At 40.1% G+C, this 17,538-nt stretch overlaps 1 protein-coding gene across 2 annotated transcripts in view; it reads right to left on the reverse strand.

The window, feature by feature from the left end:
* The window catches only part of LOC136856750 (putative fatty acyl-CoA reductase CG5065), a 616,710-nt gene that overhangs the window by 32,929 nt on the left and 566,243 nt on the right, over window positions 1-17,538 (reverse strand). For both annotated transcript variants that reach the window (XM_067134841.2, XM_067134842.2), the window contains 3 exons: window positions 14,702-14,984; window positions 7,391-7,639; window positions 5,233-5,488 (listed from right to left, as the gene is read on the reverse strand). In XM_067134841.2, coding sequence (XP_066990942.1) covers window positions 5,233-5,488; window positions 7,391-7,639; window positions 14,702-14,953 — 757 coding nt within the window. In that variant the 5' untranslated portion in view covers window positions 14,954-14,984. The remainder of the gene's footprint in view (window positions 1-5,232; window positions 5,489-7,390; window positions 7,640-14,701; window positions 14,985-17,538) is intronic.

The raw sequence follows: 17,538 nt of genomic DNA on the forward strand, positions 1-17,538 counted from the left end.
TCTCTCTCTCTCTCTCATCATGTTTTATTTTCACACACATAATGAAAGTTTTTTTAATGATATGTAAGTCATGCGGGTTGTTCACAATACTACTGAGATAAACACTTAAATGTTAATTTCAATTTTATTCTAAACTGTCAAACAAATCTGAATATACAGTACCAACACTATCAGTTTTGGCAGTTGAATACATCTGTGTTGTAAAATTTATGGAGCTGTGAATGTTAAATGAATAAAAATGAATAAAATATTGTGACTGAGAGAAATTGTGCTCGCTTTAGGTCTGATGGTCTCGAAAAATATTTCGAAGGTTTGGATCCTTTCAGAAGCAACATTGTTTATCATATTACTATGACTACTATGGTGTCCACCTAAATAGTGTAACAGTTAGCTCTATTAGCCGCTGTCCTCGCTGGCCTGAATTTGATTCCTGGTACTGCCAGAGATGTAAGGCAGGAGGGCTGGTATATAGTTAAAATGGCACATGCAGCTCACCTCCACTGGAAGTGTGACTGTAAAGAACTGCACCACCTCGGAACAAGGACAAGAGTTTACTTTATTCCTATGACTAGATTGAGCTCCCACAAGAAGCATGTAGCTACTCAACAAGCAGGCAGGGATGCATAAGTTAGGCCCAAATTTCAAAAACTGAACTAATAAATTAACTTTCGTACAATTACAAGAAGACCTCCAAAGTTATTGTAAACGCATTCCATCTCTCGTTATTAAGAGGAAACCATAGTGACTTTCAAATTCATGTACAGTATTGTTAATTAGGGGAAGTAATACTACCTTTTTTTGCTAGTTGCTTTACATTGCACCAACACAAATAGGTCTTATGGTGATGATGGGATAGGAAAGGCCTTGGAATGGGAAGGAAGTGGCTGTTGTCTTAATTAAGGTACAGCCCCAGCATTTGCCTGGTGTGAAAATGGAAAACCATCTTCAGGGCTGCCGACAATGGGATTCGAACCCACTATCTCCCGGACGCAAGCTCATAGCTGCACACCCCTAACCGTACGGCCAGCAGTAATACTACTACTGGGTGGTACAGCTGTCCTTATTTTTTCCCAAACATATGCAACCAGCTAGGAGTTAAATGTCTCTTAGTCCTATCTTGCACAACATCTTACAGCAATTTTATGTGCAATTAGTCTGATATAGACTTCCCCGAAAAATGCAAAAAAGGTACAAGAGGCAGTGAGTGAGGCCCATCTCAAAAACACTGTACCATTTTATGTAGAGTGGAGTCCAATACTCCAATCATTTTTACAAAATGTTACTGTACTGTACAAACCATACCCACTCCTTTAGCTTTTGGTAGAGATCTGTGCACCAGATTGGTTCAAGAGGCCATTTTATTTTGACAGAAAAGGGTGGTCAAGGTATCATAGAAAACGTGATAGGTTAGGACCAATTACAGACATGTCAATTCACCGCCATTTTGTATAGTCTCATCACATGAAAATTGATAGAAACGCGTTTTTCACAGTATTTTATAATCTATGGCATGCAAATGCTATACAGCAGATGTGATAGCTTATGCCATGTAATTACTACCGTTGCAGTGTTCAATAGAGTCATAAAACTGGACCATAAGGCTGTAACACATCAGTAACTTTACGAAGCGAGAACTTTCACTCTACAGGAAGCAGGAAGCTACCGAAAGCAGTGAGGGTTCGAAACATTATTGAGTCATGTCTTTTGTAATTTTCATTCTGTACTCTGCTAGGCATCCTTTATGAAGACTTGACTTTTCTGAAGTCTAAGATATTCTTCTAAGGAAGTTATAATAAACAGACATAATAATTTTGCCATGTAAGCACTGACTACAGACAAATTTGTTGTGAATATCACCTGAAACATAATACTGGACTCATTTAACCAAGTAATAGGTACATACTCTACTCGTAGGGAATGGTTGCAACTATCTGGGCTTAAGAGAGACATGATTCTTTAGCACACTGTGGTGTTTGCAGCAAGGTAAACCTGTCTGCACATTCGAGTTGAGAACATGTAACATACAAGATTAGTTTTGAAGCAATAGCATACATTATTTCATTAGTACAGAGATATAAGACCTATTCTTTGTCGCCTGGAGTGGCTACATGGTACTAATTGCAGCCAGCATGTGATTTTTCTGATGGATTCACAGTTCATGAGCTCTTCATTTTTATCTTTGTACTCTGGTTTCACTTCCATAAGTCTCAAAAGTCACTCTTCATCTTTAGAAAGAAAACATACATCAGAAAGGAATAATAACATGTGACTTTTATATGGCAAATGGCTACAACGAATGAAGTGCACTGCACTTACTGTCAGCATTATGACACACCCGTTCAACCAAACAACTGCGCATGTTCGACTCGAAGATCGACTTGACTTCATAGGTAGGGTACATGGAACAGCACATAGTAATCTTTACAGCAAAGTGCAGCAGGTGGGTTCCACCACATATGCTGCAGCAAGCAAGAATGACTCACCTCTACCATACTAAGATATGCATTAATGAAGGAGGTGGTCATTTTGAACATTTCTTTCATTAATCGAATGGCCTTGCACAAACCCATTGCACCTCTGTTGGTAATAGCTTATTTTATTGCAATTAGCTCTTTTAAGAGCTACTTAGAAATGTATATAACAGAGTAGGCCCTACCTGCAACATGACAACTGATCATGATTTAGATTGGTCTTCAACAACATGACTCACATGAACATTTAACAACGAGATAAAAAATCGTCCTATATAGGACTCGAACCTCCGACTAGCAAGCACAGCTTTCCTCCTCTAACTTCAAGCATGCTCGGCTATCATGAGTTGTCGTTTGCCAGCATTATACGAGTATCAACACTACTTCTAGTCATTCAGCCACCATATTCTCTGTACATGAATTTTCTGTGATACAGAATTTTCACAATTCTTTACAATCATTCGGTATTTTATTGTTAATGCTGATTTTGTTGATACAAATAAACAAATTATAGAAAGTGTAGTAAGACCAGACATCGCTGTGAGTAGCCCAGATCAATGTTCTAAAGTTAGGCTATAATGTGCGGGTTGCATAAAACTGAGTGAATAGGGGCAGCTGTACCACTCTGTATATTAGCTTCTGCTGGTCTTTGCTGGCAAGACCTAGTGTTTGCAGTGCACTATGTCTTCTGGTATGGGCCAGAGCAATTTTGTTACTTTCATTGATCTGTCTCAGTCTTATCCTTGGCTTTGACAATGTGAAAGTGACTGAGGGTATGAGTGATGCTATTGCTTATGCAGCCAGTCTGTGCTATGAATGGTGTGAAAGTGTTACTCATAGGGTTAGTTGGTGCATGCATCCTAGTGGGCTTGGCAGACTGATATCTAATAGCAACTTCTGGCTCAGTGAGGAAAGCAATGGGAAACTACCTCACTTCTCATTTCCCTAGTACGCCTCTTCACTGATGCCTAGGCCATCTATGACAGCTAATGGTGAAGCTGTTGAGGATTCAACTACCCTTTGGGCTGAGAACTGAACACAGGGATAGTGGATGAAATTTAATAAACACGTTTCCAGAAGACGTTAATAAAAATAAAATAATTCTAAAGTAAGTTAACACTGTATTCTATAATAGCATTATATTTAAAATGAAGGTCCTATTTTTGATAGTTTTTTCAAATTATTTCTGTAAATAGTTGACTATTGGAGAAATATTGTTATGTGCTCATGCGGCTGCAAGCCCTCTTGCAGCCTGCTCTGATGTTTCCTGGAAGGAATGAGTGAGTCAAGCTGGCAAGTTCCCAGCTGATCTGAGGTTATGTGGTGGTCTCTGCTTCTATCTGGCATCACTGTGGATTTTCTGGAAGATGAAACCAGAATGTTCCTATTCCAGCTCCACCCCAAAGATACTAGAACTTTACCAAAAGCAGGCTCACCCCAAACAAGCAGTAGTGTTGGTCATAATTGTGTTGTGTTGTGTTGTGTTGTGTTGTGTTGTGTTGTGTTGTGTTGTGTTGTGTTGTTCAGTGTGTGGAGCAGTCACATGAGTTGATTGTGCAGTGACTGGTCTTGTCTGAAGTCGAGCCAAGTGCAGGCTACAACAGTCGTGTTCTGTGATAACCAACAGACATGTTTTTGAACCTGGCTGCATGAAGCTGCTGTTTGAAGTGATGAAGAGAAGTGAAAGGTAAAACCTTTCAGTCAAGATTATAGAAGGATCACCCGATCCAGGTGAGTACTACCAGCCAATGACCTGCTGCGAGAACAAGAAACTTTTGTAAATAGCCAGTAATATAGTGAAGTGTTGTCATTTACTGTCACGTATGTGTGTGCGCTAACTGGGTCATCCTTGATTAAGTTAGTTCAGTAAAACAGCCAATGTCTTATTCGTAGCAATATACCAAATTCATCCTTTATTATAATAAAGACTCACATTAAAGAAAGGATGATAAGTTCCACCTTTTCAATACTATATATTGCGTGAAGGTTTTACATTCTGTAATTTGTCTTTGTATAATTGTCCTTGGCTGATGATGACAGAGAATCTTGTCGAAACCGGTACCAAATGTACAAAAATCGTGATATTTTAACAGAAATGTAAAACCTTCACGCAATATATAGTACTGAAAAGGTGGAACTTATCATCCTTTCTTTAAAGTGAATCTTAATTCAATACGGAACTTAAGAATGAAATTCTTAACGTTAAATAATAAAGACTGTTGAACATATATCTTCAACTACATTTTTTCAAAATTTAAAAAGTTCTCACTGTTTTGCTGTCCAATTTCACAAATGCATATCCTTAATTTGAAATATACTTTACATAAAAATTAAGAGCATAATGGTTGTTAAGCTTTGATAGAAAATTGCTGAAACTCTGATAATGCACTTCATACATAGCAAATGTAAATACAGTAAGAGTGTATTGCTCTTGTAGTTCTACCTGATCAGAGACTGGGGATGCATACCTCTTCCAGGGATGTACATAAATTACAGACAACATGAATGTAAATGCTTCATTGTAGTAATGAGTCAACTTTTGGCATGCTCTTTGGTGTTAGTTACCCAAAATATTAGTCTGATGGTAAATTATAAGAAAAAAAATATTAACTGTCTCATTGCTGCAATAAGCTACCCAAAATGTTCATCTAGTGATAAATCAAAATGCAGAGATATTTAAGAACTCATCATGAAAATCTAAACTAGATCTTCAATTCACATATAAAATCTACTTCACAGACTACAAACAGTCAGTACTAACCTATGGAAGGTCGAACAATAGCAGCTGGTAGATTGTCTGCCTCCTCTGCAACTATCCATTCAGCCATTGCCTTAGTCAGTGTGTATGTATTTGGGTGTCGCCCTTGTAATCTGTGAGCCACCACTTCCAGGGCATCGTCCGTCAGTGCATCACAACACTGTATCACACGTTCTGGATCGGCAGGTGGAGGGTAAACTTGTTCACCAACATCTGTCTTGTCTGCATTCGAGTAGGCAGTTGAAACGTGGACAAATGCCTGTAAAGCATATTACATTTTAAGTTCAGCGAAACAATTCTACAGTACAGTAGACTCTCAACTAATTGGGATGCATATTATTCAGAATGATCATGGGGGACAAAAGGAATAAAAATCTGTTCCTTGAACAGGTTTGCAATAGAATTTATAGAAATAATGCACCTAAACAGTATGGATTGCCTTAAAAAAATATTATTAAAGTTGGAGCAAAACCCTCAATACGAATAAACTTCCTGGGATTTGAAGACAATTTAGCTCTTTTTGCCCTTGACTTGGAAGAATTTCATGTCTAGATTACCAGTCTCCAAAAAGTTGTCTGTAAGAAAACTGCGATCATACCCATGAAACCCCTGAGCATAAAGAAAGGGTTCATAAATGATGAAAAAATTAACATAGTTCTACAGTTCTACACACACAAAACTTAAAACAAGAAAAAAGCATGGCCCACAGATAAATAGAACCAACAAAATGGTAAAAGCTCAATTTCTATCCTGGTAAAAATATAATCAGAAATGCCTGCCAACAGACACTAATAAGAAAAAAGCAAAGTCATCTCCGTACAGGCCATGAAGGCCCTTGGGGGGTTGGAAGGTAAAGGCTTCCACTATCTGTAACCACGGCACTTGATGGTTAGCTCCACACCCGGCCGCCTTTGCCCCCAGGAATTATCCTGGTACTCATTTTTGGTGTACGCTGAGTAAACCTCAAGGCCATGTGCACCTCCGGAACTGGAAATCTCGTTTCTTAAATTTTACAACTTCCTAATGGGGATTCGAACCCACGTCCTTCCGGGCGAACCAAGCACGCCTTTACCGCCTCGGCCAGGCAGCCCCTAACAGACACCATGGTAGAGCGCTGCGCTGGCCTTTTTAGCCCAACTTGGCAGGTTCGATGTCGGTCGGTCGCTTGCATTCTTGGCTTACGCTGCCTGAACTGTCAACGATAGACCCCAAGTATAAGCGTAAGAATTGTAGAGCATAGAAAGCTCTACAAAAAAAAGTCCGCGATGGTATATACCTATTTCGAACTGGTTGCCCTCTAGAAGCGACTTTATGTTATAGTCCGCGGTAAAGAAAAGTAATTCATATAGATTAAATAAATATTTCGATATTATCCTCGAACTCCTCATCGAAATAAATTGTTTGACCTCCTCCACTATTTCATAAGGATTACAATAACCTTGCCAGGACATTATTTGCATGAATGGTTCAGAAGTTATGACCATTTTAGACTGTAGTGGTAATTCGTTCCCTTTTGTCTGCTAGCAAGTTGCCTCTACCTCGCCGTTTGGAGAGCTGTAGTCGCATCGGATGAAAAATATCATCAGAGCTTCGCGACTGTATGTATTAGACTGTGTTAGTACTGAGGTCTTTGTAAGGAAACCTGGATAATGACACAATATGCCACATCACATTTTAAAACATAATTTAATGTGCTGGACATTCAGAGGGGAAAAGCTTTATAGTTGTTATAATAGCTCTGTTTTGGTCAGTTAAGTGAAATATTGACATTTGGATAATTTGAGATTAGTGTTAGTTCACCAGCACCTATTAGTGTCTCTTTAAAGATGCAGTATTTTACATCCATCCCTGGCACAGGCTAGATAAAAATGTAACCCAGTATTGCTGCAATAGCAGTTTCAGGCTTATTGAGGAGAGCAATAGTAAAAACTACCACACTTTATCTGGTACCCTGTCATAGTATATCCTTGAGTTTTTGAAGTATCCTTATTACCAGATAACCATCAGAAGTGCCGTTCAAAATCCAACCAGCCCCTGAGCTAACTCACCGATGGATTAATGAACAATTCAGAAAGAGACTGCCAACCCACTTCTTTTCATTTCAACCACTGAAAGGAAAAAAAAAAGGGCAACAATTATATAATTTTATCTTCTTACTCACCTGCAATTTGTGCATGCTCCGACAAAGCTGAATGACGCGCTGTGTGCCTAGTGTGTTCAGGATCACAGCAGCCTTGAGTTTCTCATTAAAACGCACTGTGGCAGCAGAATGGAATACTACATTCACCTGCTCCACCAATTGTTGGCGGTCAATGGGACTTAGCCCCAGTCCAGGTTCTGACACATCTCCGTTGACACTTACAATCTTGCTAAACACAGCTGGGCATTCGGAGCGTATGCGATCAAAGACCTGGAAAGTAAGATATATTATGAGTGTTGGTCTCTACAATTAAAAATAATATATAAGGGACTCAAGTTAGACTAGAAAGCAGCTGAAGAACCACAAGATATGAGAATATCAGAAATAAAAATTGCAACCTTTAATGTTATTGGAGATTCATGTTCTATTTAATGACAATCACTGACGGGAAAAGTACAAAATAAACGTATCTGGGCTGAATTACAGTTACCTGAGAAATATGTTACTCAATTACAGTTATAAATTACTTTTTCAACAAAAGTAAAATTACAATTACTTCACAGAATGCCAGTCTTTAGAAAATCACTGACTCTTCTTCTCATGGGGCTAGAATTACACCACAATATGCAAGGAAAAATACATTACTTCATTTTGAGTTTCTTTAAGCACAGAAACATTAAATGACTATCATCTCTAAGTGAGACTAAGCATGATACCTTGGAACTTTCAGAATGATTGCTCCCAAGCAAACTTTGCATTTCACATTCATGTTCTCATTATTTTGAGAGCCAATTAATTCAAAATGTTTATTCAATTTGGGGAATGGAAATTCCTTAAGCCCTCCACCGTCACGTGTTTATTCCGGTTCCATTATCGACCATATGCAAACTCGCAGAGTCGTGGTATACAATTATCTAAACCTCAACAAGTAATGACAAGAAGCTGTGACTAAATGAAAGAGTGCGCGTCCTATCTTTGACTTTACACCCTTGGCATGAGGTCTGCGAATGCTGGGGTTCCAAAGTTGCCAAACTCTCCAAACGATGTACATCGATTACTAGAATGTGACGATGTTTTTAAAATTGCGAATAAAAGTTACATTTTGTGAAAAGTAACTATTACACGTACTGTAAAAGTTACTTTACTCAATTACTTCCCAGCTCTAGTGACAACAGTCTGAGAAAAAACTTACTACCTCATTAGTGATATAACTCTCTATTATTAAATGTTCTTATATAAACATATGCAAGCGTATTTTGAAAACAGTGCCAACTAAAGAGAAACTGTCAATATAATAAACAAATCGACAGCTCAGAATGGGAATAGAACAAAAAGCGGCCGATGACCTTTGATGTTAGGCCCCTTAAAACAACAACAACAACAAGAAGAAGAAGAACAAAAACCGGCCAATGACCTTCGATGTTAGGCCCCTTAAAACAAGAAGAAGAAGAAGAAGAAGAAGAAGAAGAAGAAGAAGAAGAAGAAGAAGAAGAAGAAGAAAAACCGGCCAATGACCTTCGATGTTAGGCCCCTTAAAATAATAATAATAATAAGAAGAAGAACAAAAACCGGCCAATGACCCTCGATGTTAGGCCCCTTAAAACAACAACAAGAAGAAGAACAAAAACCGGCCAATGACCTTCGATGTTAGGCCCCTTAAAACAAGAAGAAGAGGAAGAAGAAGAAGAACAAAAACCGGCCAATGACCCTCGATGTTAGGCCCCTTAAAACAATAACAAGAAGAAGAACAAAACCCGGCCAATGACCTTCGATGTTACGCCCCTTAAAACAACAACAAGAAGAAGAACAAAAACCGCTTTCCTCTGATCATACACCTTACACCACTCTTAGATCTCAAACTTTTCAGTATATGTTCAGACCATAACCATTTCATTTTTACTTAACTTGCCTCACCTCTCAGAATATGAAATGTCTGGTAACATTTGTCTCGGTAGTGGAATTAAATGAGCTAATAGAGGAAGATAATTAACCTTGGAAACCAATAGTTTGGCCGTGGATCCTAAGAGAGTTTACCGGGCGAGTAGGCCGTGCGGTTAGAGGCGCGCGGCTGTGAGCTTGCATCCGTGAGATCGTGGGTTCGGATCCCACTGCCGGCAGCCCTGAAGGTGGTTTACCGTGGTTTCCCATTTTCACACCAGGCAAATGCTGGGGGGCTGTACCTTAACTAAGGCCACGGCCGCTTCCTTCCAACTCCTAGGCTTTTCCTATCCCATCGTCGCCATAAGACTATGTGTGTCGGTGCGACGTAAAGCCACTATCAGGGTGTGGGATAACTGCCGGAAGCAGCAGTGCGTGTTACATGAACACGTTGTAGGACTGCAGTTGCCTAATCTGCTCCCTCAAACGCCTTCACGCAGATCTTTATGCAACCAGCGCAATCAATTTGTGATGTGGTGAAGTATACCTTGTCCTGTGAACCACCCTGGGGCTAAATCAGAATGTATTTCTAACAAACGTACGACAATTAGATGTTAAAACGGGTAAAGATGCATTCGTTCTTTTATTGACCTAATAAGCATTTAGGCGATTGAAAAATGGGTAAAATATTACTTTAAGAGAAAATATTACACATTTAATATAATCATCGGCTACCATGAGCAGGCTCTCTTATTTGACGCCATTTAGTCTGCCTGAAAGTCAGTTTCGGGGTTCTATTGTACTCTACCAGATGGTAGAGAAACCGGAACTCTATTGAACGACCTGAATTTCAATTAGTTATTTCAGTAAATACCGAGTGTGTTACCAGAGATCTTTTGTGTACCAATCAATCAATCAATCAATCAATCAATCAATCAATCAATCAATCAATCAATCAATCAATCAATCAATCAATCAATCAATCAATCAATCAATACTGATCTGCATTTAGGGCAGTCGCCCAGGTGGCAGATTCCCTATTTGTTGTTTTCCTAGCCTTTTCCTAAATGATTTCAAAGAAATTGGAAATTTATTGAACATCTCTCTTGGTAAGTTATTCCAATCCCTAACTCCCCTTCCTATAAATGAATATTTGCCCCAGTTTGTCCTCTTGAATTCCAACTTTATCTTCATATTGTGATCTTTCCTACTTTTATAAACGCCATTCAAACTTATTCGTCTACTAATGTCATTCCACGCCATCTCTCCGCTGACAGCCCGGAACATACCACTTAGTCGAGCAGCTCTTCTTCTTTCTCTCAATTCATCCCAACCCAAACATTGTAACATTTTTGTAACGCTACTCTTTTGTCGGAAATCGCCCAGAACAAATCGAGCTGCTTTTCTTTGGATTTTTTCCAGTTCTTGAATCAGGTAATCCTGGTGAGGGTCCCATACACTGGAACCATACTCTAGTTGGGGTCTTACCAGAGACTTATATGCCCTCTCCTTTACATCCTTACTACAACCCTTAAACACCCTCATAACCATGTGCAGAGATCTGTACCCTTTATTTACAATCCCATTTATGTGATTACCCCAATGAAGATCTTTCCTTATATTAACACCTAGATACTTACAATGATCCCCAAAAGGAACTTTCACCCCATCAACGCAGTAATTAAAACTGAGAGGACTTTTCCTACTTGTAAAACTCACAACCTGACTTTTAACCCCGTTTATCAACATACCCTTGCCTGCTGTCCATCTCACAACATTTTCGAGGTCACGTTGCAGTTGCTCACAATCTTGTAACTTATTTATCACTCTATAGAGAATAACATCATCCGCAAAAAGCCTTACCTCCGATTCCACTCCTTTACTCATATCATCTTACGACATGGATGATAGATATAGACTTATCTCCGCCCTTCCAAAATCCGGTTACCTCTACCAGGTTTGAACTCGCGATATTGGGATCTAGTAGCCGACACAATCACTGGTTCACTATTGATCAAGGTTCACGAAAATGATTCGCATATATAAGTTACCAAGTTACCAAACTTATACCAACACCAATAACATTTTTAAAGCACAATATGAGAAAATAATATCAATTTAATATGAATTCAGACTATATTACCAAACAGCTATATCTCCCAACTCATTAGGCAAATGGCTCCTGTGCCTAACTAATGTAACAAGATCGAATTCCGGCATTCCATGACTCGAAAATGAAAGATACACGTGGCGAAAGATTTATTTTTTAGAACACTCATATCATTTTTAGACTGGTGTTTTCAGGACTTGTGCATTATGATTTAGTGCGGTTATTATTCGTCATCTGGAGGCGAATCACGGTCGCCAACTCTGCTAATCGGCAGCCCTTCTTCTTTTCTGTTGAAATAGTTATCATGTTTCTTGATCTTCACAGCTTTCCGGCAGGGACGCGCATGATACTGGCAGAACCATATTTTCCTCAAAGTTAATTCAAAATCGAAAAAAGGGAAGGCTTGTTCCGCCATTGCAGATTTTTCAGTTGGATGAGACGACAATGACGTTTATGTTCTTTCAGCCTGGTGTTAATGCTACGTTTGGTGGTCCCACTCCATAGTCTCATTTAAATCCCCAATCACCTTCCAGTCAATACCCATCCTACACAGAATGCCTATTCCATTGATAACAATATCCACTTCCTTAAACTTCACACTGCTGCATTTACCAGATCCCACACATCTCCAAGTATGTTGGTACTTATACCTGCTTGTCTCACGTTGTTGGTTCCAACGTGAAACACTACCACCTTCCCCTTTCCCTCTTCCTTCTCTTCCACTTTCCTCTACATCTGCCTCAACCTAATTCCTGGATAACACTCCACCGTGGTTCCCTTTCCTCCACACACTTTCCCCACATGTCTAACAGTGGAATCCCCATGACCAGAGCCTCAATCCTACCCATCTCATCTGAGATCCTCCCCTCCTGGTCAGCCCTATCTTTCCTGACAGCTGCAGAATCTACTTTCTCCTCCCTTTTCTCCCTCCCCTGACCCTGTTCCGTCAGTGTTTCCCTATCCTATAACCTACATTTCCCTTTCCTACCTTTTCCCTTCCTCCTACTTCCACACTTCTCAGCAACAGTTCCCTGTTCCTCGTCATCCCTCCGTTGTTCTACCTGCAGTGACTCGTACCGATTTCTCCCAGACACCTGTCCTGAATTGTGATCCCTTAGCCTGCAATCTCCTTCCCCTTAAAACATTAGATGACCTGTCTTCTACAACTCCCCTCTTTCTTTCCCATCCCTCTTTTACGCCTACTGTATCCTGCACATCGTTCGAGGGAGGCCCATCTTCCTTCCTGTCTTCTGAGAGATTCCCAATTTTCTCCCTCAAACTCTCCAACTCTTCCCTCATATTCCTTAATACCTGGCCTCATTCACGGTTCCTACAATTGCACTCCTTAGCCATTCTTTACGGAAAAATGAAAGGAAAATTAAAATATCTTGCTATGTGCAAAAAAATGTAAGGAAAGGAATATTGTCTAGAATAGTACACATATATCGCACGGCAATAAGGTAATGAATGTACTACTACACTACAATACTAGTTAGTCGTACTATATTCTTATCCTAAAACGCCCCAACAGGATAAAAACTGCCGTTAATTACTCAATACTGAAAGGAATACATAAGAATTACACAATTCTAAACTGCGGACAAGGTTATTTTGATAATTTGTAAGGGAGAACTGTTGGGTCTGGCAGAGATAACATAATTTGTTTCACAGTCATTCACACCTGTGGAACATCTGGTGTAGAGGAGGTGGGAATTTTCCACAAACTGCATCAGTTGAATACTCGACACGAGGCTGTGTGGTTTAATTTTTGTGTATATGTATATAATAAAATTTCTTACTAGGTTAATTATTTCAAGACAATTAATGTGTGTTGCTTCAAGACGAGTGCAGAGTCAATGTAATGACAGGGTAGTATTTAAGGGAAGAATGCCTCCTACCATTATGAGGGGCTAAATTCAGAGTTTGCTGGCGTGAAAGACGTAGCCAAGACAACGCCACGTCAAGCGGCACAATTACAGGACTAATTCAAATAGTATGTTTTTGTAGTTAGAGATGTAAATGCTTGACCCTTTAAACGAATTAATAAATTACAACATGCCGCGTTGTATATGTGGCTTGTGTAGAATTAAGTATGTTGCGATGACGATGAATGTTTTGTCGTTATTCCATTGTAGAGGCGTATTGTCTGTTATTTATGTCGGCGCGCGTGATGTTAAACTGTGTTTAAATTCCTTTAAAGAAAAAAGTAAATATTACAATGAAAACCAGTGAAATAATGTTCGGCCCGGTAAAAGTTATAATAATGATAACGATAAAAATAACACGGTAAAGATGATAATTATTGTAAATTGAATTTTATTCTGTATCTTTACGAGACGAAAACATCGCGGATTGGAAACATTGCGGGTGAGAGAATGAATTTTATTAGATTGAGAGTATAGCATGTGTATGTTGATGAGAAGTTATTTCACTGGACAGTTCACGATGATACATGTTTGGAGTGTTGACACTGCGGGTCAGTTGGAGCCTCACACTCGAGTTATGCCGTGATGGTTGTGATTATCCCAAGATCGCGGGTTCAAACACGGATATTTGACGGGTGGAAAAGAAAGCCCATTTGACGCTCCATGTCGTACGACATAGGTATGTAAAAGATCTCTGGTGACACATTTCATGTTCACTCGACAAAAGCTCAGCCATGCCAAGTGAGATCCGTTGCTCGTTGACGTACTCGGTGCTCCCACCTAGGCCAAGAACGTCTGATCAGGTATCCTAAGGCAGAGTTTACTTCTGGTACGATAGCCAGTTTCTTTCCTCTCCTTCTTTATCCATCCAAATGTTGACCACGAAGCCTAGATTAAAATGTCTGCACACTATAGCAGAAGCCATGCGATTATTATTATTATTATTATTATTATTATTATTATTATTATTATTATTATTATTATTATTATTATTATTGCTGCGTTCATAAGGGTAGTCCGGCGTGCCCATTCAGATTTCTGGTTAACAATCGTATGATTACAGGAGCGTACAAGGAAGAGTGGCTCCAACACATTGTTCGGAACTGGGTAATAATTTCGTGTTGCTATTGCTAGCCTGGAGCAGCACTTGGAAGGTACATCCTCCGACGAGGATGGGGGTAGGTGACGCGAGCCTGAATAGCTTGATGTGCTGCTCGTTAACCAGGATAGTGTACCAGTAATTCTGTATCTCCCTCAATCTGTGGCTGATTCACTGCCGATCGTAATCTCAAATAAATACATAAAGTTCACAAATAATCACTGATTTTGTATACGTAGTGAGTGCACTGGTTTGTCGACCACAGTGTGCCTATCTCCCTAAATGAAACACCAAACAACATAATATGAGAGATAACTTACAGGGTGCTTGAGAAGTTCCTTGTGACGGGAAGCCACGTCCATCCCCCGCTTCGGTCTGATGAGAAGGTATATCGTCCTGAGGTCTGGGCAGGAGCGGAGCAACTTCTCGACCAGTGCCTTGCCCACAAATCCCGTACCGCCGGTGACCAGAACGCAGCTGCCGCTGAAGAAGTTTTGAATCGGTGTAGCGCGAGCGTGCACATTGTCCTCCCCGCGACCGGCCTCCGTCTTGTTATTGTTGGTGGTGCCCATGGTGTGCAGGCACAGGACATAGAGCTAGGGCCTGGAAAAATACACAGCTACATTAATACAACTTGGAATTTCTTTTTGAAAGAATGTGAGGAGAGTACTGGATGGGAGATGATTGGAGTGGAGACAAGCCCAGGTACGGGCACAAGATAGATTTGGCGTCTTCTCTGAGAAACTTACGAAGGAGCGGATCAATTTAACTATATTTTTGAAAATAATACGTGAAGAATGGATATCAATTATTTGGAAAGTGAAACTTCTGTTCATATATCCTTTACCTTTACCAGCTCTTTTCCATTTATACGAGGGCGATTCAATGCACGGTGTTTAAGATCTGAGTGGCTCAGATGGTAGAACGCAAGCCTTCTGATCTCAAATTGACGGGATTGATCTCGGCTCAGTCCACTGGTATTTGAAAGTGCTCAAATAAGTCAGCCTCGTGTCGGTAGGTTTACGTAAAATAACTCCTGCGGAGCAAACTTCCTGCACAGCGGCATCTTTGAAAACAGTAGAAGAAGTTAGTGGGACGTAAAAACAATATATCATCATCATCATCTTGTCTATTGTTCACCGTTTGAACACGAATGAGTAATCTTGAAATGCTAACCACAACTGCGGAGCAAGTGAGTTGACCCATTCCTTCCACATTCACTTGGTAGTACTCTGTACGTATGATTATATAGGTCCTCTTGTAGGCATATTACGTACACAGGCGGCCTTTTTTGGATTCAGTCAGCCTCTGGACTGATGAATGATAAATAATATATCTATCGGCTTAGAACGAATCTGTCGCCCGCAAACGCCGATCGAAATCAGTAAACGTTGAACGATTGGGATAACATTATTTGGAAATAATGCTTGGTAAATTATTATTCATTGTTTTATGCACCGTACACTGCACTTTGTCCATCATTTCTTTCTTTGTAAAACATGTAATAGTTCCAGCTATTACACCGTCCTAACACTGGCCGTGACTATAGCCCTGCACGGATGCAAAGTTAGTGTCTTGGCGGATACAAACTGTATGCCAGTGCGGATAATTTTGCTGATAATTTCTAAATAAAGATGTTTATTGATTTTCACTCAGGTATACTCTTTTTTTAATGCTATTTATTCGGGGCGTCGACCTAGGAAGATCTTTTGTCCCTAATTTGCACCATATGTTATAAACCTGCGTGTAATTGGACATTGCAGAAGTGTAAAGTGTTGAATTAAGGACGATACAAACACCTAGTATCCAGGTCAGGGATATTAATAATTTGCAATTAAAAACCCCTGACCCGGCCGGGAATCGAACGCGGGACCGCCGGGTGACAGGCGGACGCATTGCCCCCTACACTGCGGGGCCAGACCAGGTATACTCTTACTTTTGCTTGTAGTTAGGCGACCCTTGACATTGCAATGGGAGAATGGTGATATACAGAGCCTTGAGATCATAAAGCCGTAAATCTGACCTAAGACTAACTGGCTCCTGCCCGAAGGAACAAAGGTCAATACGCCGGTAGTTGTCGCAAGAGAAAATCCCTCATAAACCTGTGACTGTAGGGGTTGTGGTGCCACGTGTCAGGTCTATTGCATTATGTTAAAACAGATCTACCCGTTTCAATATCGTGGGTGTCATATACTGTAGGTAAATATTTATCATATCTGAGGATAACCGTTTGCGGATGCGGATAACCATTTGTGGATGTCGATGCGGGTGCGGATGAAGGAAGAGCGGATGCGGATATTATTTTGTATATCCGCGCAGGGCTCTAGCCATGACGCATCGCTCCTTGGGACTGTTTATGGAGCCAGGAGAGTGGTGGAGGTAAAAACTGCCTTGAATCTGGACAACTGTATTGGTACTTGTGTCTAGCTGTGTGCTTGCCTGGACAGCGAATGCTGCGTACACATGTGTGTCCTGGAAGAGCCTGCCTGCGTTTGAGACTTGTACTGTAAACCAGAGATGCACAAGTCATGGCTCTGAGAGCAAGAGCTCGTGTTGAGCTCTTACCTGCCGCTCCGAGCTGATGTCCCCACCACTCGCCTTCACTCATACGCTCGTGACTCTACTGCATTTTGTTTTCATTTTTGTAGTGGTAACTGGGTATTATTTTAAAGAAAGACGTCGCTTGATAAGAGGTAGCTATCACTGCACGTCCCATATGTCAAACGTCCCTTCAAAAAATAAAAAGGGAGGGGGTTAATTGGGTCATTTCTCGCCAGTATTCGGTACCAGTAACAGATTTTATCTCTACATTTCAGGACACCAACCCTATCATTTTGCGATTCCTGCTATTCATTTTTATACCATGCACGCTAGCATGTGTCAGCACACACGGAGCATGTTGTATCATGCATATTTTATCAATTCTGACTGAGTCCACTAATGATTGAGAGTTTTACAGAAGTCTGGTAGTCAATTTGGAGCTGGCAAAACAGTTATCTTATAAAGGACAAAATTATAATATTTATGATAATCTCATTAATCCCTTACATGTTCTGTATCCACCTGAATGACAAGTAGAGATTAGTGTCAATTACTTGTGTGTTCAACTTAATATTCAAGATTCAACCAAAATAATTAGAGCTTACAGAGCTTTCAG

The sequence above is a fragment of the Anabrus simplex genome, chromosome 1 (genome assembly GCF_040414725.1).
Source record: "Anabrus simplex isolate iqAnaSimp1 chromosome 1, ASM4041472v1, whole genome shotgun sequence".
Taxonomy (NCBI): Eukaryota; Metazoa; Arthropoda; class Insecta; order Orthoptera; family Tettigoniidae; genus Anabrus; species Anabrus simplex.